This window comes from Urocitellus parryii, chromosome 1 (assembly GCF_045843805.1).
Source record: "Urocitellus parryii isolate mUroPar1 chromosome 1, mUroPar1.hap1, whole genome shotgun sequence".
In the NCBI taxonomy this organism is placed as follows: Eukaryota; Metazoa; Chordata; class Mammalia; order Rodentia; family Sciuridae; genus Urocitellus; species Urocitellus parryii.
Window position 1 is genome coordinate 283,655,350 of NC_135531.1, and position 27,854 is coordinate 283,683,203.

The 27,854-nt window shown below is 45.0% G+C and overlaps 2 protein-coding genes across 4 annotated transcripts in view; one reads left to right on the forward strand and one right to left on the reverse strand.

Moving 5' to 3' along the window:
- Positions 1 to 5,854, reverse strand: part of Hdlbp (high density lipoprotein binding protein) — a 53,708-nt gene extending 47,854 nt beyond the window's left edge. Inside the window, exon 1 of one of the 3 annotated variants that reach the window (XM_026414764.2) lies at positions 5,736 to 5,854. The gene's annotated coding sequence lies outside the window, so the exon portion shown is untranslated. The other 2 variants (XM_026414766.2, XM_077791344.1) reach the window with 2 other exon arrangements.
- Positions 5,855 to 12,658: 6,804 nt separating this feature from the next.
- The window catches only part of Septin2 (septin 2), a 28,870-nt gene continuing 13,674 nt past the window's right edge, over positions 12,659 to 27,854 (forward strand). The window contains exons 1-2 of the mRNA XM_077791349.1: positions 12,659 to 12,688; positions 14,020 to 14,140. Of these exons, the coding sequence (XP_077647475.1) occupies positions 12,680 to 12,688; positions 14,020 to 14,140 (130 nt within the window). The 5' untranslated portion in view covers positions 12,659 to 12,679. The remainder of the gene's footprint in view (positions 12,689 to 14,019; positions 14,141 to 27,854) is intronic.

Genomic DNA, 27,854 nt, shown 5'->3' on the forward strand with positions numbered 1-27,854 from the left:
CTGAACATATGATTTCTACAGGATAAATTACTGGACATACAATTTCCAGCAATACATGGATCCATACTGCGAGAGTAAATCTGCCCTGCATGGGCTCCACCATCTTCAGTCACTGCCTCTGAGGAGCCCTGCTCTTGTTCTCTGAACAACCACCAGATGGTCCTGTCTACTGTCCATCAGTCTGATGTGGGCGGAACACCAGAAGGGCAATTCCCTGACCACTGGTGAGACTGAAATCTTGTTCAGTTTACTGGCCATCTGCATTTCTTGACATGAAGCCTGAACTGCTCGACCCCCTTTCCTACAAGCATGTTCCAGGACACATACTGAAGACAAAGAGAAATCCAGTCAGCCAACACAGCAGTGGGAATGAACAGAAGCCCAATGTCTTAAATGAAACCCAAGTTGTAAGCTCAAAATGGCATTGTGGAAGGTCAGCCAGACGAGAAACATGACCTCAGCTACGCAGGTGGTAGACAAAGTAGGCTAACCATCTGAGATCCCCAAGTCTGCCCAAGTTCTGGTGCATTGACAGCATCAAACCATCCTGTTTTAAGGGAGCAGTTCTCCAAAAAGGAATTTTGGTTATATAAAGAGTCATGTTTTGGGCTGGGGACATAGCTCAGTTGGTAGAGTGCTTGCCTTGCATGCATGAGGCCCTGGGTTCAATCCCCAGCACCACAAAAAAAAAAAAAAAAAAGTCATGTTTTGCTACCCATTGATGCAGCCTGGCTCAGGTCTCTCTGGCAAGGGAGGGTCATGGTACCTTATGGCTGAAGGGAAGAGTGAGAACGCTTTCAAAAGGCCTGGCCCAGGGTTGCCTCCCACATGACCCTCCAGCACCATTACTGGTCAGCCTGCTGCAGAAGCATCCACCAAGGGCCTTGAGATCTGCCTGCCTGCGTCCTCGACCTCCAGCACTCCTGCTGCCCCTGGCTCTGCTCTGCAGTCTTCCACCGCCTGGAGCCCCACATTCCGTCAATGTGCTGGATGCATGGCTGCCCTTGCTTCGCTCCCCAGATGACTGACCATGCTTGTTTGCTCACTGCAGGCCTTCTGAATGGCCGACACCCAGCTTGTGTCTCTGCTGTTCTACCTCCTTCTCCTCCTTCCTTATCTGCGCCTGCAAGGCCACGTCTGCTGGCCCCTTGACTGCCTTTCTCCCTACACTAAAATGGGACCTCCATGACAGCACAGCAGGGCACACCTGCTCTACTCTTAGAGGAGGCAGCAGCTGTCAGATCCCCAGTTCACCTACACTCCACCCAAAGTGCCTCTGAAATTACAGTCAAAGATCCTCTTTTTAAAGATAGAAACAGAAAGACAAAAAAAAAAAAAAAAAAAAAATCTGAGATAAGAGCCTTAAAAGACCAGAGAGACTGGAGCTGGCAACAGACCTGAAAGGGCTGAAACCTACACCAGCAATATGGAAGGCCAACACCACTAATGAAGTAGGGAAAATGCACGCTGAAAACAGCATCAAGAACTTAAAAAGCAAAAAGCCTCTAGATTCACACCAAACTGCAATACTGAGCAGCTGTCCCTCTCCTATTCTGGTCAAAGACTGCTACTGCTTCCTCTGGAAAGGGAAACAGAATCTTTGACCTGGGGTCAACAGTCACAGTGGACAGGGATCCACTCTGGACATAGACAGCAATATCTTTCTTGGTTGGTGCTCAGACCCCCACCCCCCCTCATGTGGCCCCCTAACACAAGCAACAGGCAGAGCATCCCTCCAGGGAGCCTGTGGAGACCCAAAGAAGCTGATGAGAGCTACGAGGAGACAGTCCAGCAGAGGTTTCTGCAGAGGGTGCCATGACACACAAGCCATGACTACACACTCAGGGGTCACTGGCATGCACCAGGCATAAGCACATGACCAGAGAACCCAGAAGAGCCCTGAAATGAATGAACAAACAAAGAGCAGCCTGAAGCAAACAGTGACTTCGGGGAAAGCTTGAAGAAAAACTCAGAATCCACAGAGACATAGGACACATTACATTTGTGAAACAGAGATAGTTTATGAACCAGAAATGGAAGGACCAAGGGAAAGCTCTTAGAAACAAAATGAGAACAACTCAGCAAAGGGACTATAAATCTGAGAATACATTCCAGAGAAAGAAAGGGGAAACTAAGGGCACACAGCCTCAATAGAGGCTGTGTGGAGGTGCATGTGGTGAACACAGTAAATGATAATGTATCTAACATTTTAAAATCACGGACAGTAAATGTCAAAGCTTTCACTGTCAGGAATCAAGTTTGTGGAGCGATGGATATGCTTATTAGCTCAATTCTGTTATTCCAGATTGTATTCATAAGGATCATTTTGTGCCCCGTATACATAACCAACTATAATCCACCAATTTATAATTTGGGAATAGAAAACCAATGAAAATTAAGAGTGCCAATCAGGAATCTGACAGAATTTCAGAAAGAAAGAAAAAGCAAAGGGGAAGAAGTCAAAGTGCTGAATTAAGAAACTCAGGATCAGGAACACAAAATTCCAAATAAAGAGGCCCAGAGTCAGCAGACTCTGAAAACAGACCCCAAAGGAATCTTGTTTTTGGTGTTCTTAATTCCAGAGAGAGCTTTTGACATTTGCAAAAACAGTCACGCATGAAGGTTCCACACTCAGGATGGCCTAAGACTTTAGCCACCATGGTGCAGAGGACAAAACCATGTTAGGTTTGTGCGCAGGCACAAGGCAGAACACAGCACCTGAAGACACGTGAGCCCTAGGCACTTCACCTCCCTGCAGCTGCCCTCAGGGTTGCCAGCATGTGCTCCAGCAAGGTGACAGTGAAGACGGCAGAACTTGGGCTCCAGAAGACCCAGGTCCCAACACGCAGGGAGCTGCGGTGGCGTGAGGCAGTCCAGGCAGCCAAGGCTGCAGTGCTTAGAAGCACTGGAAGAACCAATGCACAAGGAAATGAATAGAACACTGCCTTTCACCAGATAAAAGCACTAAATTCCTTGGAAAGAGACTTTAGCGATATGTAGAAAACTAAGCAAGGAGCAAACAAAAACCAAACAAAACTCATAACTCCAGGGAAAACAAAACGTTATGCAGGAAAATAAAAATAACCCTATTACACCTCTTGGCCTAGCTGTGAATGGCACTATGTAGTCACAATATAAACACTAAACACCCCCCCCCCCCAACACACACACACTGAACTCACCAAATTGAGGACACACCCACTCTGGGGAGCCATGATCTGTTTGCACAGGGAAAGAAGGGGTGAAAGAAAGCCCGAAACTCCACATTCACTCTCTCCTGTCAAACAGGTGGGAGCTGCAAGTGAGTTAAGCAAACTTGCTCTTCAGACTTGGAAACAAAGGCCCAGGGAGTCCATGAGGAGGCGAAGAGGGTCCTCTGAAGGGAGGAATGAGGGAATGAGACTGGGGAAGGACACTAGAACCTTTTCCTTATCAGCCCCTATTGTGTATTTGACACTAAATCATATGAAGATATAATCTTGATTTGAAACGATTTTTATTTTATTCTTTTGTTTTTTTTAGTCATACATGACAGAACCGGGTATTTTGACATGTCATACGTATATGGGGTGTAACTTCATTTTGTGGTTGTTCATGGTGTGGAGTTACACTGGTCCTGTACTCATATATGAGCATAAAAAAGTCATGTCAGAATTTTAAAATTCGTATGAATGTCAATTAAATATAGTAAGGGAGCATACACACGGTCAACATATTGTTACCAACCTCACAGCAAGCACCAACAAGGATGACTAATACAATGACAGATGCCCAGACATGTTTCAGAAAGCATCTGGCTCTTCTTTAATGGTATTCGAGGAACTCGGGCATATCTGCCCAAACAACAGCCTACCAGAAATTCTACCTGTAAAATGTCTGACTCTAGAAATTAGGAGGGAGGAAAAAATAAAACATTGCTTTAGCCCGAAGTATCACGTAATCACTTTTTCAGTAAAAGTGACTAAAGAAGTGAGCCCTGAGACTTAGGCAGACAGCCACAAGACTACAACAACAAAGTCAGAGACTTAATGACCCAAGAAAGTCTCTCATCAGGCCACTAAGAATCAACCTGCCTGATGGAGTTGCGGCTGTGACAGGGACTCTGTGTTACACTGGCACTCTCCCCAGGCAGCATTAGTAATTCTAGGTACAATGAGACAAGCCTCTACACAGCCTTGGCTCATAGCAGAACTAACAGTATCAGGAAAGTTTCACCATTATTGTGAATTAGTTAATGGACCCTCTAAAGTTGTCACTGAGGCTTGAGAAAGTAGTCTCCATTTTCCCCGAGTCCTAAATTCTCACAGGTTAACTGTTGATGTTTTGGATCCAGAGAAATAGGAATTCACATGATGGCAGCTTTATTTTATTTATTTATTTTTGAGACAAAGTTTGACTAAGTTACCCAGGCTGGTCTTGAACTTGATGGTCCTCCAGCCTCAGCCTCCAGAGCAGTTGGGATTATAGGAAAGCCCCTGGAGATGAAGGTTATTCTTAACCAAAACTTTCTGAGCTACTTTAAAACACTACTTCTGAGCATTCTACTGTATCACACACTTAATGAATTTATCCTGGGGCACTCTGAGTGTTGGAAATAATTAAAATATACACAAAGGCGCTAGGTTTCATCCAATGTTTCAGTATTTCAGGTTTGTCTCCACAAGGAACATTAAACTATCAACAGCTCAACTATCTTGTGACTTTATCTTAAAGATGTTTTAAGAAAGCTGCCTGCTAAGAAAGCGACTGAAGACACTAAATGTGTGAAGTCATTGCCTGAGATCGTGGGGTAGTTTTGAAACTGCAGATGTACGAATAACAAACCCCAAAACTGAAGGACGAGTCATCCTGCAAGTGAAGATCACGGCCTCTACAGGTTACTCCAAACGTTTCTTCGCCCGTGTGCTGTTTGATACGCAAAACGCGTCAGTTTCTCTTTGGGTTCACTCGGAATGCAAACACCACGTCAAAGCTGACCCTTCTAAGTCAGCGACCCTAAGCACCTGGCCCCCTTGAAAGGGGGCCACTCACAAAAATACCCTCGCAACGGGCCTTGTGTCAGAACAGCTCCGGGTCTCAACGCCTGGCACCCGCTAGTGAAGCAGGAAGGGTTTCCTCGTGGTCAGGGGCGCGCAGGGAGGCTTCCTGCACAGCGGCCTTGGCGTCAGGCCGAGGCGGGAGACTCCGACGGCTGCCCGGGCCGTAGGCCACACGCGGCAGAGGAAAGCACATCCCCGCTGGACCCTGGGCCGGCCGCTGCGAGCCAGCGCGCTGAGCACACCGCAGGTCTCACCTAGCGCCTCTGACTAGGAGAAGCGAGGACCGCGCCGGCTCCGCCCTCCCCGCGGGGCGCGGGCCCCGGCTGGCGCAGGAAGGCCACGTCCCCCGGGACGGGCGCGACTCTATGGTGTGCGCGGGCCGCGCCCCACATGACCCATGCGCAGCCAATCCCGGCGCGGCGACGTGCCATCGAGACGGCCGCGGCGGCGGCTAGAGGAGCCCGCCAGCGGCTCGCCAGCCCCAGCCCAGCCCCTCTCGGCGCTGCCAGCTCGGTGCTGCCGCCATCTTCCTGGAGGGGAGGATAGAGGCGAAGGCCCCCTCCCCGTCAGCCCTCTGCACTCACGCCGCCACCTGCCCGTCCCCGGCCGCCCTTACCCTCAGCGGCCACCTGGCTCCTTCTAGAGAAGCGCCCTTTCTCCCAGTCCAGTTTCCCGTAAGGCGAAGATTCTCGTTACCTGTACCACTCTTATTAGCGTGAGGAAACCAAGCTCATAAGGTAGGAACTGTGGCGAAACAGGGACAAGCCGCCATCTTGGTAAAGGAGAAGAGGCTACGCTTGACCTCCCCCCGCCCCCAGCCTCTATATGGCCAACCGCCGTGGGAGGGGCAAGGCGCCTGCGCAGAGGCGGACGCCGCGGACGCTTGTGCGCCTGCGCTATGGGGCCGCGCCGGGGAGGGGAGGAAGGCCGGGAGGCTCTGGCCAGGAAGGTGTTGGCAAGGGCGGGGCGGCTCGATGACGCAATCCGCGTGCGCGCGGGCGGGCGGGGCGGGGCGGGTCCGGTCGGCGGCGCGTTGGGTCTGCACCTCTTCTGCGGTTTGGCGGATCGGAAGGTGAGTCTGCCCGACTGTCCCGTGGCCGCACGGCCTGGAGCTACGGGCCGACCCTCTCGAGGGGATGCGGGGCGCTCCGCTCCCCCTGCTCGAGCGCCGGTCTGCTGCGGGTGCCGGGCGGGGGAGGGGCGCGGCGGGAGGGTCCCTGCCCGAGGGCGGCGAGCCTGCGACGCCGCGGTCCCCCGCGCGGCCCCGAGGGTGGGCCTCCCGGCGGGCCCGCGAGCAGACGAGCGTAGAGAGGGAGGCCGCGGAGCCGGGTCCGCCGGGCGCTTCGGTCCTGTGGCCATCTTGTCCCTCTAACGGTGCCATTTCGTCCTGGAGATGTGGAGGACTTGCCGGCCACCCCGCGACCTTTGCGAAGCTCAGGGTCGCGGAGCCCGTCGCGCCGATATGATGGACGTGGCCGATAAGTTGGCCGAGAGGCAGCAGGGCCTGTCGGCGGTGGCTTCCGCCGGCACCGGCGACGCTGGACCAAGGGCCTCCTGCACCGAAGGAGACAGCGGGGATGGGGGCCCGGTGGGGAGGCCGCTGAGCCGGGCGGGCCAGGGCACCGAAGTCCGGACCACGCCTGGTTCCCGTAGCTTTCTGGCTCCATTTCGCCTCGGCACCGCCCGACCCCGTGGGCTCTGCAGACGCGCAGACCCACGACGCAGCCGCGCTGGACTTGGAGTGCACACTGCCACGGTCCGCCGCGCCGCCGGCCGGTGCCCCCACCTTGGCCGCCTTCCGTGCCTCCCGCTCGCCTGGTGTTCCTGCCCGCTGCTTGTGCTGGATTTGCAGGCTGCATAGGTGTTTGCCCGGTGCTGTGAGGTAGTGGTCACCCTCACGTTGCCTAGCACGGTGACCAGCACGTAGTAGGTTATCAAGTAAGATAAGGAAGTTTTGTCATTATAAGGAATACTACGATGACGTGGGGGGGGGGCTAAGAAAGCAATTTTCTGGTGCTTCTAGTTCGAGGTTCGTTATTTTTAGTGGTTATTTTTGGGGTCCTATATGGCACTGACAGTGTATACTGGTCATGTCTAGCTGGTACTTTTTCAGTATTCCACTCTGATCTCTCTCATCAATGCCACAGTTTAGAGTTTTCATGTGAGATCAGCTTTTCGTTTTCATTTAGCAGGGTGACCTAGAGAAAGAGGGTAGGACCTAAATTCCTGAGATTCGGGTTCTTCTGAATTCCAAAAATAGAGTCTTCTGTAAATGGGAAAGTTGTTTTTTCGCAGAGAAAAGGGTGCACCAAAACGAATCTGGCTGAAGAGCCGAGGGAGTCTGTTGATATTGCCTGTACTTACTCCACTTTGTGCTGGTGGTTGGGCCAGTTTCTACAGAAAGTTCCCTTGATTGAAGGGTACTAGAATACATATGCCTTCCTCAGATGGAAGGGATCCAAATGTGGAAACATTTTAAGTCCTTTGGATAGGGAATGATGAACCTTTGAAGTCCTGTGTTGAAAGCCAGGGGATCACTTTGTGAACTTGGGGTGATGTACACAAGTATAAGAATAACATATATAAATGAATGATAATTCTCATTTGTGAGTATTTCATTAATATAAATGCCACTTGCAAAATAAGAATTTATAATGCCAGGGTAGTTTTCTTTGTTTTTGATCCCTTGTTGGGTAAGTTGGTTTATTATATGCAAATTTGGATGAGGGTATTGCTCTGTGTGAGGCAAGGATAAAGAACTTGTAAACAGCTTTCAGCATCTGGAATGAGCATAGTGTGAAAGAACAGAACTTTTTCACTTGACCACGTTTTTGAGAGTTGGGGGATCCCATTGGTCTGTACCCGAGGTTTTAATCAATTACAGTGCTCAGCAGTCTGTTACTAGATCAGAGCCTTCTCACTGAAAACCAGGTGCTCCAAAGGTTCAGTTCCTTTTCAGCTTTTGTTTTACTAAGTTAATAAATTAAATTGTTAGAAAACCTCTGTGGATCCAAACTATGATTCAAAAAAAAATTAATGTGAAACAAATAGGAGGTAGCAAGAGAAGCTTCATAGCATTACAGCAGAGTTGAATGTCTTCTAAGAATTTGTAGCCTGGAATTCATAATTGACACAAAATAGTGTGTTCTCCATTTTTCCTCCATTTTCTCATACTTGTGTCTCGGGAGAAGGTCTTGATATGGAGGAACCAGACAGAAGTGGAAGTCACCGTTTTCCCTGGAAGAGCAGAGTAGAGGTCAAGGGCAACATGAGGCCAGGGTCTGAATGGTGTGCAAATGAAGGTGGTCAGTGGCCAAAACCAGCGCCCGAGGGTCCAAGAGAGGCTCTGGTCTTCCTGTCACAGGGTCTTGGTTTAGGTTGGGTAGGTATGATAGCTGGTAAAGCAGGTGCCACTCTTCTGTCTGCAGAGATCTGTACTTCCACAGGAATGGGAAGGTCGGCTACATGCTCCCTTAAGAACAAAGCCCATCATTAGAGATTCCTTTTAGAATTAGACCTAATTATGATAATCTGGGGAAAAGGAAAATAATTTGGTTCACATAGGACCTATTTTCTCTTGTTCCTAAACTTGTTCCTATGTCTATGTTTGATTTTTCTGATGTCAATGACATTTTCCCTCTTTACATTCCTTATTTATTGCTAGTATTGGGAGAAACTTGACTTAGTTAATATCCATCTTGAATTTAGACACCCTATTGAATTATCTTATTCTAAAATTCTTTTGGAAGTGGGCAGGGGCATACTCTTGCTATGTTACCCAAGCCGGCCTCCAACCCAGGATCAAGTGGTCCTCTTGCCTCAGTCTCCTAAGCAGGTGGGACTATGGGCATGTGTCACCATGCCTGGCTTAGAATTATTTTTTTTAACCCCAGTGTTTGTGTTTTCTGTGTATTCAGTCCTGTCAGCAACAGTTTTTGTTTTGTGTTTTCACCTTATTTCACTGCATTCACAAAACTCACTGAAGTAGTATTAAATAATCATGGTAAAATTGCAATATCCAGATCTTATTTAGATTCTTGTCAAAATGAAAAAAAATGTCCAGACAATTGAAAAATATGAATAACTGTTTTTTGATTACATTAAAAAGCTTTTATTTCCTCAGATATGTCGTTTTAGGAGCCTTTATTTTTAGATATGCATACCAAAGTATAAGTGAAATGCTGGGTCTAGGTTTGACTGTACAGTAGTCCTGGACTGGAAGACTAAGTGTGAGGGTGGATGAACTGGGATTGGCCTTGAATTGGTAATTTTTGAATCTGGATAATGGGTGGCACGTGTGGGGGGGTTGAATTATGCCTTGAAGTTTTTTATAAGTATTTAAAAATATGTGTAGAAAATGTTAAGGGACAGACAATTGAGGATGGTGGGAACTCAAGGTTAAAAGAATATTCCAGAAAATGGGCCCACCGTGCTGAACACCGCATGCTTTCTTTTCCAAGAAGCAATTTGCCCACAGCCCTGCCTGGCCTCAGTGGACAGGACATGTCCCATTCCTCAGCAAACTGCCTGTCTGCAGGAGAAACTCTGGAGATAAGGATCAGTTCCTCCTGACTGTAAAATCTGTAAGAATATATGAAGAATCCAATCAGAGCTGGTCAGCATGGGCCAAGGGGACTTACAGTTGCCCTGGCAGTGGGGACTTAAAAGTCAGAAGTCAAGAGGTGGACCTGGGCAGGACTCTGGAAACTTCTCTGGGACCCCAGGAAAACTGGAGTGCAGAGAAGCACATTGTCCCTCTTCTCTCTGAGAGCACCTACTCACCTTCAAGAGTGGGTCCTTTCCCTTTTCCTACCCCTTCAACAAACTCATTCCTGTCAACTCTGAATCACGTCTGAAATCTTTCTGGCTTGATCGCAAAAATCAGGGTTTGAAGAGGGGGGTCTCCATGCTGCCTATATTTCCTGAAAGGCCCAGCTTCGTGATAGTGATGGACATTCACACTCAGTTACTAATTGTGATTCACGTAGGTTAGCATTAGGGAATAGCATTTGACATTGGTTTTGGGAAATAATCCTGAGTTATATTTAAGTAGTTTCTTTATTTTTTATATTAGGATTGGTTGCTGAATTTTATTGTATACCTCATCAATATTTATTTATCCATGAATTTTTCTTTAATTTGTTGTTGTGATGGCTTATAGTGATAGAGCCTTTTTAAAAAATGTATATATATTTTTGTTTTTTATATATATTTATCTTTTTCACTTGTTTATATACGGTGCTAAGAATCGAAACCAGTACCTCATGCATGCTAGGTCAGCACTCTGCCACTGAGCCACCACCCAGCCCCAGTGATGGGACCTTTTGATATGTTTCTGGAATCCAGTTGCTAGCAAATATTTTCTTTAGAATTTTTGCATTGATATTCATGAGTGAGATTAACTTCTGATATTCATGAGTGAGATTCACTGGGCATGTGTCAGCCCCTTCCTTCCTGAAGGTGCTTCTTTTGTTTCCTCTCTCCTTCCCTCACCCTCCCTTTCCCTCTGGATCTGTTATTAAACCATGCAGCCTTCATAAAGTACAGTGGAAAGCTTCCGTTCCTGCGCAGGGCTTGGCCGTGGTACTTGCTCTGTGTTGAGCTGTAGAATCAGCTCTTACTCCACCTAGTCTTGTCTCTGGGTGACACTGGCTCTGGGAGGTTGTCCAGTCCTTTCCAGGGCCAGGAGCACACCCCTTCTTCCGCCGCCTTTCCCTCCGTGCCACCTTTTGTCCTACCATTCCTATGCGTCCTCTCTTCAATTTTCACTGTTCTCTAATACGTGTAAACCCCAATTTTTAAAGTTTTACTTTATTCTTTCAGATGCTTTCTTGGTTGAGTCCAGCGTCCTCTGCTAAGTCAGGTGTGTCTGTGGGATTTCGCAGTCCATTCTGCCTCTCTCATCCCGTGTTCCCTGAATCTATCCAATTCTGAGAAAGGCCCATGGATGTTTCCTCATTCAAATTATATTTTTATTAACTTAACTTTGTGTTCTTGTCTTTGCTGTTTAGTTCTTTTACCTTGAACCCTGCCTGACTCATGCTAATCCTGTCGCTCCTCGGGTTTGCCCTGGTGTGGTGTCTTTCAGCCTTTCTCTGGTCCTTAGTTTTAAGCACATTTCTGTTCTAACCAATCTACCTCCCATCCTGCTGCAAGGGCTTCACCACTGAGCTACGTCCCCAGCCCTCTTGATTTGTAAAAACTTTAAAGTTCTTGGTGCTGGGGGTCAACCCAGGACCTCACACTTGCTAGGCAAGCATTCTAAAACTGAGTTACATCACTCACAGGTCCTTTTTTTTTTTTTTTTTAAGGAGAAATGAGGTTCTTTTACATTTATACTGATGGCAGATATTTTTAATTTCATCCCTTTTGTCTTGATTGAGGGTTGCTGTTGGTTCTGTTTGCTCTTGTTCTTTTTCCTTATCTTTGCTGGGTGATCAAGTTGTTGTCTGTTACCTATTTTCTCTTAATATGGCGGGTCTCCTCTATTTCTCTTCAATGGCTTTCCTCTTCTTTCCTAATCAGACACTAGTTTTTGTTGTTGGAAGTCGAGGTGGTCATTTCTGTTAATGTGTGTGCTTCTATCTGACCCTCACCTCTTCCTCTACTCCTTTTCCAACCTTAGGTTTTGCTGAGGTAGTTACTCTTTGCAGTTCTTGTCTACTAGAATTTTTCTAGACTATCCTTTCCACTCAAGAGACCTTAATTTACCTCTCTTACACAGTTTCACATAGTTGGTTAATGTATAAAGTCTGATCTTTGTTGTTAGGAAAATTTATTTTTTTCTTCCATCTGTCTCTTTTTCTCCTGTGGGAACGTCTACTGTTAAGGAGCTTTCCTAGGTTTTCCAAGACCAAGGCATATAGTGGGCCTCTAAAAAGAATAAGCAAGACTGTACCCTAGGCGTTCTAGGAGACGTTCCCATAGACTCAAGGGCTCTTGAATCTTACTGCTCTATTACCTTGAATAACCAGACCAAATGCACTGCATGTATTTGGGGACCTCATTTCTTCCAAGATGCTTGGGAATGTTTCCATTTAGAAGAGACACTTGGAGAGTGCAATATTCATGATTTAGGGAAAGGAGGGAAAACAGCAAAGTGAAAGGCACTTTGTACTGTTTCTGGGCCTCAGAGGGAATCGCATTGGACTGCAGGCCTGTCTCCTGACCTTGTTTCTGAAGGTCAGCCAACAGCACTGGTGTTTCCCAATGCTTCAAGGGTTCTAAGATTTGTCTACAGATTCTAGACTTCTTTAAAAGTGTTGTGGACTCCCCAGCACTTGGGTGCCTCGATCCTGCTCACTCGGCAGCTCGGCACCTCTGCACCCTGGGTGGCGAAGAGTTAGAGTGTCTAGCATGTAGTCAGCCAGTGCTAAAAAGAAAGCTTAATATTGAAAATGTGGAATGGATCACGTGTACATGCTGCATATGGTTGCTTTCATCTGTGTCCGACATTTAAGTCTAATTTACCTCTGTGATAAAAGGTGATTTTCATGATTCTGGGGATGTATCTGAGGCCCGTGAGAAGCATCTATGGTATATACGTGCAGTCCCTGAGGTGGGTTTTGTGTGGTATACGTGTGCAGACACTGAGGTGGGTTTTGTTTTGTTTTTAACAGATAGAGGAGACACCAGGAAAGATGTCTAAGGTAAGATCCTGCTTTATCATATATACACATGGTAAGGAGAAACTGATCTATTTTTTCAAACTTTTTACAGTCAGGACTTACATGTTTGATTCATTGAGATAAAGAAGTCTAATTTGTCATTGTAAGAGTTTTGAGCTGTCTCTTTTCTCGGGTTTCTTTTTTCTGAACACAGCAATAACAATCCATTTACCTCCTTAGGTCATTCCCAGCGGACTAATCAAATAGTGATTTTAAATTCTGGTAGTTTATCATGCTGAGCTTGATGGAGCTCTTAGACTTGATGATTTGGCTTAGGTCAGCCCTGATGAGCTGGCTCAAAGCCTAAGGTAAGTGAATTCTAAGACACATGCTGAGAAAGACGGAACTTGTGGTTAAAGTCACAGTATCAGTTCTGCCTGCCTTCTGGCTTTGAGCCTCTTGTTGTCCATTGCTCTCAGGTTTTTTAAAAAATCATAATCAGTTTTTGCTTTTTATAAAAGTATTATCTGTGTGGGACACAGCTAAGCAAAAAAAAAAAATCAGCCATTTTTCTACCCAGCAAAATAACACTACTAAAATCTGTGTATATTTACTTCCACTTATGTACATGTGAATGCAGTTTATAAAATGTAATCCTAAGAGACTGCTTCATGTCTTTCCAATTAACAAATCAGTTGTGTCTTTCTAGAAACTTCTTCTCATCTTCAGGGTGCTACTGCCTGGCCCTGGCTTGCCGTTTGCCTCTCTGTGCACTCTGTGTTGGTGCCCTGTCCCTTAGGAGCACTGGTGCTTCTGCGCAGGCTCACATGCTCTTTGCGCTTTTCTTTCTTGGTCTTTGACGCTGTCTACTCAGCATCCCACTTGTGGGTCCCCAGCCTGGCCTGTGGTGATGCTGTGTCCCACAGAGCAGGGAAGATGGCAGAGGAGCTGTCTCCCTTTCATAAGTGTGTCCCTCACAGGGTCTAGTTGGAGATTGTTCTGTAGCCACATCTGCTGAATGAAACCACTCAGTTTAGTACTCTTTGTAAGCTTGATTGGTTTTTTTTCTTGTAACTCCATTTATCTCAACTTAGAAATTGCAACTCAGAGGAATTAATAAACTTGTACCTTTTATGTGTTGCTGAATTCATAAGCAGAATATTGATTAACAAAATGTTCATTTCAGGTTAGCATATAGCTAAGGGGTTATTGGTTTTTCTTTTAGTGATCATAAGTGAATGATACCAGTTTCTGAGAAATGGCTTTTTAGAACTGTCACCTATTTATTTGTTGTAGGTCTAAGTGGTTATATCTGAAAAACAATCAAGTTATTTATTAGTTCTTCTTCTTTTTTTATGTAAATCTTGTTTTAGCAACAACCAACTCAGTTTATAAATCCAGAAACTCCTGGCTATGTTGGATTTGCAAATCTTCCCAATCAAGTTCACCGGAAATCAGTGAAAAAAGGTTTTGAGTTCACATTGATGGTGGTTGGTAAGAAACTAATTTATACCTCAGTGTTAATTAATTAGCTGTTCCTCTTCCCAGCCATGGGGTATAGCAACAGCATTGTCTAGAATAGAAGGAGGATTCCTTTGTTGGCAGGCTCAAATCACTTGAAAATTTTGGCTTGAGTAGAGTTATCATTTTTCTTTCATCTCTTTACATATGAGTGTTGGGGGTTTGGCAGGGAGTATTGCAGTACTGGGGATTGAACCTGGAGTACTCAACCTCTGAGCTGCATCCCTAGTTCTTTTTAAGTTTTTTATGATTTTGAGACAGGACCTCCCTAAGTTTTGACTGGCCTCAAACTTGCCATCCTCCTGCCTCAGCCTCCCCAGTAGCTGGTTTACTGTGGCACCGTGTCTGGTTTTTGCTCATTGTGGCAGCTGACTTCCAAAATGGCTTCAAGTGACCTTTAACTCCTTGTCTTCATGACCCATCTCCCCACAACCCCCCAACTACCTATATAGGCAGAGGTCACTGCAGAAATGAAGGGATGTGACTTCTTATACTAGGTCGTAAAAGGCCTCGTGCTCCCAGCTTGCCGTCTTTGGGTCCACTGGCTCCAGGGGAAGCCACTGTGGGCTTTGAGGACACTCACACAGCTCATAGAGGAGACTGCAAGGCGGGGAACTTAAGGTCTGGGTAGCTGTGTGGGGGACCCCCTTGGAAACACACTCTAGCCCCAGGCAAACTTAGCTGCAGGACTGCATCTTGCTGACATTGACTGTTTCCTCATGAAAGAGCCTAAACCACTCTGAAATTCTCATCCAGAAAAATCTAAAATGTTTATGGGTCTAAAAGCCTCCTAGATGTGTAGTCATTATTACATGTTAGCAGATAGCTGCTGTACTCATCCATCAGAACTGTTTTTAATTCTTGTTAAAAAATTACTAACTCCTAAAATTATACTGGTGGATGTATTTTAAGCAAGTAACAGTTCTGTTGCACAATTAAAACCCTTATTTCTTAAAATTTCATTGAAATTAAGTGGTTGCTTGACATTCTTTTTTTTGTTGTTGTTAGTCAGATATCATTGTATTATTTACCTATTATATTTTATGGACAATGCTATGTGTTGTATTACAGCATGTCCTTGGACATGGCTGAATGTATTAATTCTGTTAACCATATCATGTTTTATTTCATTCTTGGTGACTGCAAAATTATCAAAAATACTAAGGTAGGCATTGGAAAAAGCTTTGCTCATGAACGGACAAGTGAGTATTCCTTAGAGTTATTAGTTCATGCATCTGAAGTGAAAGAAATTGTGGAATTCTTGGAGAAGAAAAGTGAGTGTCTCAACATGTTTTAGGAACTCAGTTTCATGATTGTAATAATGATGTAAACTTAAGTTTCTGGTAGAGAAGAGAAATGTAGTGTGGTGTGTCACACTCAAAAATAGGCGGAGCTGCCTCTGGCTGTGGTAGTAACTGAAGAGCTAGGAGTCTCTTTCTCTGAAGGGCCAGATAGTAGACATCTTGGGCTCTGTGGCCATGCAGTGTGGCACAGCTGTTTATCTCTGCCCTTGAAGTGGGAAAGCAGCCACCAACAGCACATGAGCAGCCACAGCTGTGTCATGAAACTTCGTGAGAACTGGTGGCTCCGTTAGAACTGAGTTCTAACTGAGATGAGCAGGTTAGTCCTCCTACCCTGAATAACTAGGAGACAGCACAAGAGGCTGGGCCCGCACTGGTCGATCCTGCAAGAAGGAAAGCAGATCATGGGGACTGTGCAGGCACTGCAGCCGTCTGCCCTTGACCCTGGCCCTGCTGTGGGGGGGGGTGAGAATCTAGAACACAATAGTCTCAACATCTAAAGAGCCAGAGCACAGTTCAGGGGAGCTGGGGTGACTCGCACCTGATGTAGCAAGACAGAACTCCCCAAAAGAAAAGGGGCTCCAGAGAGCCGCAGTGGGTGGCTGAAGACCAGTGCTGAACGTGGTGAAATGCAACTACCCAGAGACTGTGGGCTGGGCGGGAAGCTGCACAGGACCAGAAAGCTTGCAGTGGACTGGAAACGGGCGTTCCACTTGTCCAGAGTGGAGAGGTCTTACCACACACCCAGGGCACCAAGGATAGGCTCCAGGGAGTTCCTGCTTAGGAACAGGGTTGGCTGGACATGAAGGCTGAGGTCAGCTCTCCAGGACACAGCTTACCAACAGCCTGAGAGTGTCAGGGTTCACAAGGACGAGCACTTGCCAGGACAAAGGCCTTCACAGAGAGGCATCACACCATACATGCAGTGTGCCGTTCATGGTAGTTAATGTCCAATAAAGAACTGTTGGCTGTCAGAGAAGCAAAAAAGGTAGTTCACAGGAGGAAAATGAGGCAATAGGGCCAGATCCACAGATGACCAGATGTAGAAATGACAATCAGAAACCTTTTTTGTTGTGATAAGTTCATGATCATTCCTCCTGCTGTGTGCCACTAGCTGTGAGAACTCTTAAGAGTACCCCTATACTTTAAGAAAAACAAGAATATACTGAGATAAATGGAAGGTAGTAAAAAGCACCAGATGAAATTTCAAGAGATTAAAATCACAACATCTGGGTTGAATGTAGCTCGGTGTTAGAGCACTTGTCTCACATGCACGGGCACCTGGGTTCTATCCCTAGCATGTGAAAAAGAAAGAAAAATCTGGTATGAGAGAATTTCAGCCTGGCCTGAGAGCACATGATGCACACTGGAGGGAAACAAGTACTAAAAGGTCTGAGCACAGAAGAGCAGAGCTAAAGGCAGAAAAGCCCAGAGCACGTGGAGCACAGCTTCCCGGCCTTTGTGGCCCATGACAAGCAAGTTGACTCACAGGTGACCGAAGTCACAGAAAAGGTGGGGGAGGAAACCCTGGAAAAACAGCACCTGGGCATTGTCTGTAATGATGAAAATTATAAATGCATGTTGTCCTGGATCCAAAAAAGCTCAGCAAGCACCAGTGAAATAAGTAGAAAGAAAGCCCCCACCACATGGCCCAGTACAAGTTGTCAGAAGTTGGTGATGCCTCACAAAGCAGGATAAAGACGAGGAGGCACAGCACGTGAGGACAGCAGGGGGCGCCACAGGCAGAGATCACAGTCAGGAAGAAAGACCTGGCTGCTCAGCAAATGCTGTGCAGCCACAAGGAAAGGCGGGTCTTTGTTTTTTAAGTAAATGAAATTTTAAAGTAAAAGTACTGAAGACAGTTCCTACGAAGAAAGTTCCTTGTAGGAACGGCAGTGAAGTCAGCTGGGAGGGAGGACCCCAAGCATGTTCTCACCCCACCCTCTGGATTGAGGGCACTGGACTTTCCCTCCTCAGGGGTCACACCCGCAGTCTTCCTTTGTATCTGTGTGTGCAGGTGGAGAGCGTCTGCGAAGCAGTGGTCAGGGAGGGCAGGTTCTCACCTGTTGCGCAGGTGGGCATGGGGCGTCCCCGCAGCACTGCCAGGTGTGCACTCTTCCTGTGAACCATTAGAGCCTGTGCGCCTTACACCCAGTAGGTGCAGTTTGGAAATGGCTCATAGGTGTCCACGTGCTTGTTTGTTATCCTGAACCTTCTTGCACAAAGTTGATGCCTCCAAAATTCCCCGCATGGGCCACCAAGAGATGTCACCAGAGAAGACCAGTCTCTGAAGAAGGGTTTGAGGAGTTCCCAGAGAGAAGGGGGCACTGGACTTAGAACCAGCAGGGTTCTTGGTCTGCGTGATGGGAGAAAACTCGAGTTTGCGCCAGTTAAAGGCATAGAGGAGGTTTACTTAGGAAGCAGGTAAGTAGGTAATCAAGAGAGAGTAGAATAGGGCAACCTTAAGAGTTCCCTAATGATAAAGGAATCAGTCGTTTCCAAAAAAAAACATGTAAATGTGAATGTACCTGATAACAGCTCTAATGTACATGCTGAAGAATCTGATAGGAAAAAGGCATGAATCTACAAGTTTTTAACATTCTTAGTAACATGTTAAGTCAGACAGAACCAGTAAGCTTATACAATTCCTAAATGGTGTGTCAGCAGCATGGTCCAGGTGACACTCTGAGGTGTCCTTTGCAGGGACATGGCTTATTCACCAGGGGTGTTTTGTGTGGACCTCAAGAAAATCTGCAGACTTGTGAAGGACTAACAAAAGTATGTTCGGTGATGACCAGTGACATCAGAAAATTATTAAGCTGAAGAAAAATGAAATAACATATCAGCATTTGTGGCATTAAACCTCAGCTGTGCCTAAGGGAAAATGTGTGACTTCAAATGCATAACCAGAAAAGGAGGTTAAAATGAACCACCAAAATTCTTACCATAAACTTAAATGAAGAACAAACTAAATTCAGTAAGTAAGAGGAATGAGATAATAAAGAGCAGGAAACATGGAAGAGAAGAGAGACAGTATTGAGAATTAAGGTGACCTAGAGCCAGATTGGTGAAAATTGATGCCAGGATCAACTCTGACTTGATTGAGCAGAGAGAAACCAAATTATGAAGACAGAAGTGAAGACAAAGTCTGCAGACCCTGCAGTCGTGGAACAGGTCATGGGAAGGACATGAGCAACCTTGCCAATAAATAATCGGGTACAACAGAAACCTCCCTGAAAGACAGAACTGAAAACAAGGAATAAAATAATTTTTTTAAAGCTCTATTTTTTTTTTTTTTTAATGTGGTGCTGAGGATTGAACCCAGTGCCTCCCACATGCGAGGCAAGCGCTCTACCACTGAGCTACAGCCCCGGCCCTCAAGTAGTTATATACCAAAAAAGTAGAACTTATCTTAAAACATTCCCCAGAAGAAACTCTAGACTCGATGGCTTTACTGCTGAACATTTGAGGTAGAAATTGTGTACGTCTCATAAAACTTCAGAAACAGGTAAGAAGGAAATATATCCCATCTCATGTTATCCCATTATCCCATTACAGTTAACACTGACAGAGACATCTTAGGGTCGTGGCAAGTTCAGCAGTGTATAAAGAGGCATCCTTGAACTTCCAGGCCACCCAGCACGAATGCAAGCTTGTATCCAAACAGGGGCACAGCACACACAGGCTTCATCAGCGACACACGGAAGACGAGATTGGAACCCAGTCAAGTGGTGCCAGTTTTATACCTTTAATGGTATTTTAGACCATTTTCTGCTCTTACAGCAATACTGCCAACTGGGTGATTATAAGAGGGCTAGGAATTCCAAAGTCAGAGGGCCACATTTAGGGAGTACCTTGCTGTGGTGTCACGTGGGAGAGGGCACCACCTGGCAAGATAGACCACTGTATAACAGGACTGAGGGATCAATCCATTCTTGAGGCAGAGCCCCTGTGACCTCTTAAAAGTCTTCACCCTGTGGTATCACAGTGACAAGTACTTTTGAACAGACTGGAGCCGACTCTGCCAAGTGAGCCACTGTGTCTTGAATAAGTGCCATCGTTTGCCTGTGGAAGTGCCTGTGGAGAGTGCAGCTGTGGATGATGGGTGTTGTAGAAAGGCAGGGTCTGGACCCCATGGAGAGCTGTGGCTCTAGGGTTCTGGAGTGGCTGACGGCATTCCATGGATGGAGGTCGCTGGGCCCTGGGGTGTTGTTTTCTGGGTTTCCCTGGCTTCTCACTAATGAAATTGTGCAGAAGCAGATGTGAAATCTGTATTATGCTCCTGTGGTTCCCTAATACAGCAATCCCATCGGAAGAGATTATTTCCAAACAAGTAAGTTATTGGAGAACTGAGTACATGAATGGAGCTCACCACAGCAATACCCGGTTTATTGTCAGAAAGTCAGTGTTGTCTATGGTGTACAAAGAAAGAATCGTGTCATCTGAAAGTGCATTTGTAAGATTCACAGTGTTAAAGGATAAAATTAATACACTAGAAATAAAAGGGAAGGCAGTTCAACCTAGGGTTAAGGGTATGTACTAAAATGGGAATGTTTACTCTTATGCATGAAAAACCAGAAGTAAAACCTCTTTTTTGAGTTGTATATAATGTGATTTGTATATGTAAAAAAGCCTAAGAGATCCACCAGACCACTAGAACTGTTAAGTAAATTTTTGTGATGATTCAGGTACTAGTTTAGCATATAAAAATAGACTTTATTTCTGTGTATTACCAGCAAACAATTTAAAAATGAATTTAAAAAGTCAGTACCATGATAATACTAGCTAACTATTTAAAAACAGTATCATTTACAATAACATAAAAATTTTGTGCTGTTTAGTGGTAGATCTAGCAGGATATGTGTACTGGGAATACTGTTGAGAGATTTTAAAGATAGTCTGAATATGTGAGATCTTGTAGATCAACACTGTGAAGATGACCTTTTCTTTCTAAATTGTGCATGGAGACAGTTTGATCCCAATGAAAGTCCCACTAAACTATCTAAAAATAGAAATGAACAAGCTGATTCCAAAGTCAAAATGCAAATGCAGGGGACCTGGAGTAAACAAAACAGTTTAGAGAAAGAACAGAGTTGGACATGCCCTGTGGGTATCAAGACTAGCGGCCGTGATCAGGACTGCCTGGGCCAGGTGAACGTGGAGATGGCTGAACCTGGCAGGAGATACATGTGGAAGGCCAAAGATGCCGTGGTGACTAGAAAGTGAAATAGATAACAGCTGGATGAGCAATCAGAAAATTAACTTGAAAGGGATCATAGGTTTAAATGCAAAACTAACAATTCTAGAAGAAAATGGACAATCATAATTTTATGACTTTGGGGTAAGTAGATTTCTTAGGATGTGAAGAACAGCAATCACAAAAGAAGAAAAAATCAGTTGTGCTTTGTTAATTTATTCACAACACTGTGAGAAAAAGTCAGGCCGTAAATTTAGAGATTGTCCATAGTACCACATCTGAGAAGGGATTCGTGTGGAGAATGTGTGAAATCTTTTACACCTCAGCACAACAGATGAAGAAGGCAGGCAAAAGATGTGAGCAGACAGTTCACTAGGGAGGACCAGCTGGCTAGGAAGCCCATGCCTAGATTTGCACATGGACACCACAGTGAGGCACAACCCCCACCTCTCACTCTCGACCTGTGCTACGAGATGAACTGGGTTCAAAAGAGCAGGCTTCAACATTAAGCTAAGAAAATGGTGGAGAAGCACAGGACACAGAAGAAATTTTCATATTGAGGTTAGGATGGCTCGGCAACCTTGAGGGTCAGCTGGAATAGAGCATGCACCCAGAATCTCTTTCTTTTTATATGGGGACACAAAAGGAGTTTAGATAGAATGTTCTTTACCCAATAAGACAGAGGATAAGATTTCAAGGGGGGTTGTCCAATCCCATTGAGTAATGCCCAAGTCCAGAGCTAGGGCAAACTACTTTGCCACTTGTATTGCATAGTGTAAGGCGTGTGATGCCAGATCAGCACCCTGTACTCCAGGCTGAGTGAGGATGCTCAGCTCGTGGGCAGGTGGCCTCCCACCCCTGCCCACAGAAGGCTGGAGAGGTCAAAGCTGGCAGTCCAGGCGTTGGCACGGGTATTGAGCAACTGGAACCCTGCTAATAGTGGCACACACCTGTAATCCCAGTGGTTTGGGAGGCTGAAGCAGGAGGATGACAAGTTCAAAGCCAGCCTCAGCAAAGGCAAGGGGCTAAGCAACTGAGTGGGACCCTGTCTCTAAATAAAATACTGGGGATGGGGCTCAGTGGTTGAGTGCCCTGAGTTCAATCCCCAGGACCACAAAACAAAAAAGCAATCATCCCACTTTGCATCCCACATCACAGACTTGTATGTGAACACTGACACGACTCTCTCACAGCCCCAGACGGGAACGGGCCCAGGTGTCTCTTGCAGCAGACAAGTGGGTGTGTTCATAATCAGAACAAAGAAGTACAGACAGTACAAAGAAGCAGACGACTAGGCACAGTCCAGGGATGAGTTTCCGCTGTGGTAAGACACAAAGAGGCTGTGCTGCAGGCTTCTCTTTATGTGAGGCTCTGGAATGACCAGAGCCCCTTGTAGTGACAGAGTGGGTTGATATCTGTCTGTAGGGGCCCTGGAAATCGAGATGGCTGAGACAGATGGGGAGCCTCTAGAGGGTTGAGGAAGTGTTCCATACCTTGAGTGGAGTTTGGTTATCCAAGCATGTACCTTGTCATTACTAATCCAACTACAGTTTAAGTGGTGTATTAATGTGAATTTTACCTCAGTAAGGTTGGTTTAAAAGCAAGCAGGCACTTTTGGGTTGAGGAAGAGATGGGTAGTTTGAAGAATAGGGCTACAAAGCTAACCACAAGGATCTTCAACTTTTAAATCATCCTGTTAGTGGCCCAGGAAAAATGGTACACTGGGAAAACACCAGCCCAGCTGACTGAAAACAAGGATGTTAAGCAGAAACAGTTTTTAAAATTGTGGCAGAGGTCTAAAGAAGTGAGGTTCATGGACTGGTGTAGCATCTGCAGGCGCAAGGATGCACATGTGGGAAGCAGTCTGTAAGGAGTTATGAAACAAGGAGGAAGTTGTGTAGTTGTGTAAAGACATAGGAGAGGAGCCAGGTGGCAGATTGCCCCTGAGAGAACTTGGTGACCATGAGGCTGAGATTCCCGTCAGATGGGGAAGACTGGCATTAAGTTGTCCTACCTGCAGTTACGAGGGATGGTTGCTTAATTTTTAAGAAAAGTGAGATTAACAATAGTAATCCTAAATGTTAATGGCTTAAACTCACCATTCAAAAGTCATAGGCTAGTAGACTAGATTAAAAAAAATAAAAGATCCAACAATATGCTGCCTACAAGAGACTCATTTGATAGGAAAAGACATACACAGACTGAAGGTGAAAGGTTGGGAAAAATCATACTACTCACATGGACCTCGGAAGCAAGCAGGGGTTTCCATCCTCATATCAAATAAAGTAGACTTCAAGCTAAAGTTAGTCAAAAGGGATAAAGAAGGACCCTACATACTGTTCAAGGGAACCATACACCAACAAGACATAACAATTATTAATATATATGTCCCAAACAGTGTTCATCAAACAAACCCTTCTCAAGTTCAAGAGTCAAATAGACCACAACACAATAATCACAGGTGATTTCAACACACTGCTCTCACCACTGGACAGATCTTCCAAGCAAAAGTTGAATAAAGAAACTGTAGAACTCAATAACACAATTAATATATCAACCAACATCAAGTGGATATACTTTCTTCTCAGCAGCATATGGATCCTTCTAAAAAATAGACCATATATTATGCCACAGGGTAATTCTTAGCAAATACAAAGGAGTAGAGATACTACCGTGCATTTTATCCGATCATAATGGAATGAAATTGGAAATCAACGATATAATAAGGAAGAAAAATTCCTACATCACATGGAGAATGAACAATATGCTACTGAATGAACAATGGGTTACAGAAGACATCAAGGAGGAAATTTTAAAAATTCTTAGAGGTAAATGAGAACATAGACACAACATATTGAAATCTCTGGAACACTGTGAAAGCAGTACTAAGGGGAAAATTCATGGCATGGAGTTCATTCCTTAAAAGAAGAAAAAGCCATCAAGTAAATGACCTCATACTAATCTCAAAGCCCTAGAAAAAGAAGAACAAACCAGCATCAAAAGCAGTAGAAGGCAAGCAATAATTAAAATCAGAGCTGAAATCAATGAAATTGAAACAAACAATTGAAAAAAATTGACACAACTAAAAGTTGGTTCTTTGAAACAATAAATAAGATTGACAGACCCTTAACCATGTTAAGGAAGAGAAGAAGAAAGAACCCAAATTACTAGCATATGGGATGAAAAAGACAATATCATAACAGGTACTATAGAAATACAGAAGATAATTAGAAATTATTTTGAAACCTTATACTCTAATAAAACAGAAGATAGTAAAGGCATCGATAAATTCCTTAAGGCATATGAGCTACCCAGATTGAGTCAGGAAGATATAAACAACCTAAACAGACCAATATCAAGTGAGGAAATAGAAGAAGCCATCAAAAGATTACCAACCAAGAAAAGCCCAGGACCAGACGGATATACAGCCGAGTTTTACAAGACCTTTAAAGAAGAACTAATAACAATACTCTTCAATCTATTTCAGGAAATAGAAAAAGAGGGAGTACTTCCAAATTAATTCTACAAGGCCAATATCACCCTGATTCCAAAACCAGACAAAGACACCTCAAAGAAATAAAACTTCAGACCAATATCTCTAATGAGCATAGATGTAAAAATCCTCAATAAAATTCTGGCAAATCAAATTCAAAAACATCAAAAATATTGTGCACCATGATCAAGTGGGATTCATCCCAGGGATGCAGGGTTGGTTCAAATACGGAAATCAATAAATGTAATTCATCACATCAATAGACTTAAAGATAAGAACCATATGATCATCTCGATAGACGCAGAAAAAGCATTTGACAAAATACAGCACCCTTCATGTTCAAAACACTAGAAAAACTAGGGATAACAGGAACTTACCTCAACATTGTAAAGGCTATCTACACTAAGCCTCAGGCCAACATCATTCTAAAACGGAGAAAAACTGAAGGCATTCCCAATGGTACAGAATAAAGGACACAGAGACTAATCCACAAAATCACAACTATCTTACGTTAGACAAAGGTGCTAAAAGCATGCACTGGAGAAAGGATAGCATCTTCAACAAATGGTGCTGGGAAAACTGGAAATCCATATGCAACAAAGTGAAATTGAATCACCATGCACAAAAGTTAACTCAAAATGGATCAAGGATCTAGGAATTAAACCAGAGACTCTGCGTCTAATAGAAGAAAAAGTAGGCCCTAATCATCATCAACTGGGGCAGGCCCCAATTTCCTTAATAAGACGCCTATAGCATAAGAATTAAAACCAAGAATCAAAAATGGGATGAATTCAAACTAAAAAGTTTTTTCTTAGCAAAAGAAATAATCTGTGAGGTGAACAGGGAGCCTACATCCTGGGAACAAATTTTTACCCCTCAATTTTTACCCTTAACATCAGATAGAGCTCTAATCTCTAGGGTATATGAAGAGCTCGACAAGACAAGCACCAAAAAAACAAATAATCCGATCAATAAATGGGCCAAGGACCTGAACAGACCCTTCTCAGAAGAGGATATACAATCAATCAATAAATATGCGGAAAAATGCTCACCATCTCTAGCAGAGAAATGCAAATCAAAACTACTCTAAGATACCATCTCACCCCAGTAAGAATGGCAGCCATTATGAAGACAAACAACAGTGTTGGTGAGGATGGGGCGGGAGGAAGGTAAACTCATACATTGCTGGTGAGACTGCAAATGAGTGCAGCCAATTTGGAAAGCATATGGAGATTCCTTGGAAAGCTGGGAATGGAACCACCATTTGACCCAGCTACTCCTCTTCTCGGATTATACCCAAAGGACCTAAAAACAGAATACTACAGGGTTACAGCCACATCAATGTTTATAGTAGCATGATTCGCAATAGCTAAACTGTGGAGCCTACTAGATATCCTTCAGTGGGTGAATGGATTAAAAGAAAATGTGGCATTTATACACAATGGACTATTACTCAGCACTAAAAAAGAATAAGATCACGGCATTTGCAGGGAAGTGGGTGACATTAGAGAAGATTAATGTGAAGTTAGCCAATCATAAAAAAACAAATGCTGAATGTTTTCTCTGATATAAGGGGGGGTGACTCAAAGTAGGGTAGGGAGGGGAGAGCATGGGAGGAAAATTACCACTAGATAGGGAATAGGGGTGGGAGGGAGAAGGGGAATAGCAAGGATAATGGAAGGAGACAGTCATCATTATACAGAATACATGTACGAAGATGTGAATTTGGTGTCAACATACCTTGTGTGCAAACAGATATGAAAAATTGTGGTTTAAAGGTGTATTAAGAATCATAATGTAAAAAAAAATAAGAGAGCTCATGTATAATGGCATAATTTGGTGTGAACATACTTTATAGAGTTACGAAAAATTGTGCTGTGAATGGATAATTATGAGTGTAATGCACTCCTCTATTGTCACGTATGTAAGAAATAAATTTTAAAAACAGAAAAGTGAGATTAAAAAGATAAAGTGTATTGCTAAATTTTGCCTGATGAAAAAATCAATAGGTGAATGTGACCAAATCAATAGTTAATATGACCAAATTCACAAGAGGATTTTGGAGGGAGCACTGGAGGCAGCGTGAGGACATGGAGACGGACCTGAAGCAGCCGGAGGCTGGTGTGGCTGCAGGTTGCACGCGGGGAGTTGCTTCTGAAGAAGCACACGCGGCTGTGGGCCTGCACCCCGTTGCCCCTGCACCCAGCTCATGGAGGGGCTGTGGCGTGGCAGGAACAGCCTCCTGGGAAAGGCCTGGCGTATCGTTCGAGAAAGCCACTTGGTAATCATTTTGGTCAAAAATCGAGAAACTAACATGAAGAGAGATTCCTTAAGATTTAAAGACTTAAAATTAAATCTAAAACTTTGGTGATGTTTTGCCTGGTGGGACTGAAAGGCTGGACTTTCTTCCTCTCTGTGTCTTCTTCATGGTGCCGCTTGGCCCAGGGCTGCTGTGTCCTGGTTCGTGCAGACAGGAGCCGTTCTGTAGACTGGGAGCGCCTCCACCGGCCAGCCTTTGCTTTTTTCTGTACGTGAACATGACACTGCTGGACCCCACTGTCTTGTGATTGTTTTTGGATGGCGATGGGCCTACCTTGATCTAAATCTTTCCTGATGTGTCTTATTTCCCCTGTTGTGATAGCTCGTGGCCAAGGTGGAGTGAGGTACGCTCCGGCTGGCCCAGCAGCAGCATGATGCTCTTGGCCCAGGAGCAGATGTCTGCCACTGTGCCGAGGGGAATGCACACACTCCCGTAAGTGAAGGTTTCCACAGGCAGCATTTCCCAAGAGCAGCAGCTTGGGCTCCTCTGCTCAGACCTCGTTTCCATGGGCACCATCCTTCTCAGCTGTGCCTTCCTCTGCTGGGCGCCTGTTGGTGGTGGTTCTGTTTGTTCATCGTCTGCCCCACTGAACTGCAAGCTCTGTGAGCAGGGACTGCTCTGTCCCATTCCCTGTCCTGTCCCCATGCCTGGAACTGTGCCTCTCAGTAAATATTGATAACATCTCTTCACATGGAATGTGACGTAGAAGGATCACCAAGCGGTTTGCTAAGAGTAACTGTTGGCCATTTAGTTGGTGGTGTGGGGTTTTATTTGGGTATATTGAGCACATAACTCTAGCTCTGTCCTTGTCTCCTATGGAAAGTGCCATGTACAACACAGTCCAAATCCTGTGTATGTACACATTTCTAGTTCACCTTTTCCCTTGATTTTCCCAGTAATGGTTTTTAAAATAGACCTGTACTCCTCTCCCATGCTGTGCAGGACTGAGCAGAGGCCAGTTCAACAGGGGCCTGGGAAGGTCCAGCACTGGTACATGTCATGCCAAGCTCAGAAGCACGCATCTTGCAGAATGGTGCCTTGGGTGACAACCAGTGATGAACGATTGGATTTGAACTTCCTTCCAGTATAAAATTTAATTTTTGGTATTTTGTATTTTTTTGGAGTTAAATGTCAAACATTCTGAGTAGCTGAAGAGGGCTCCTTAACCTGGGCGTTCTAGAGGGCGTGTACTGTCTCAACTGGTACTGTCTCTCAAGCAGAGCGGGTCAGGAAGCCAGGTGGGAGGCAGCAAGGGGGGTGTGTGTCAGACCGGAGGAGGTCACATGGGAGTGTGTGCCAGGGAACCTGCCAGGTGGCCAGCCCTGCAGCAGGAGTGCCAGGGGCACTGTGGTTCAGGTGTGTCAGAGTCTTCTCAA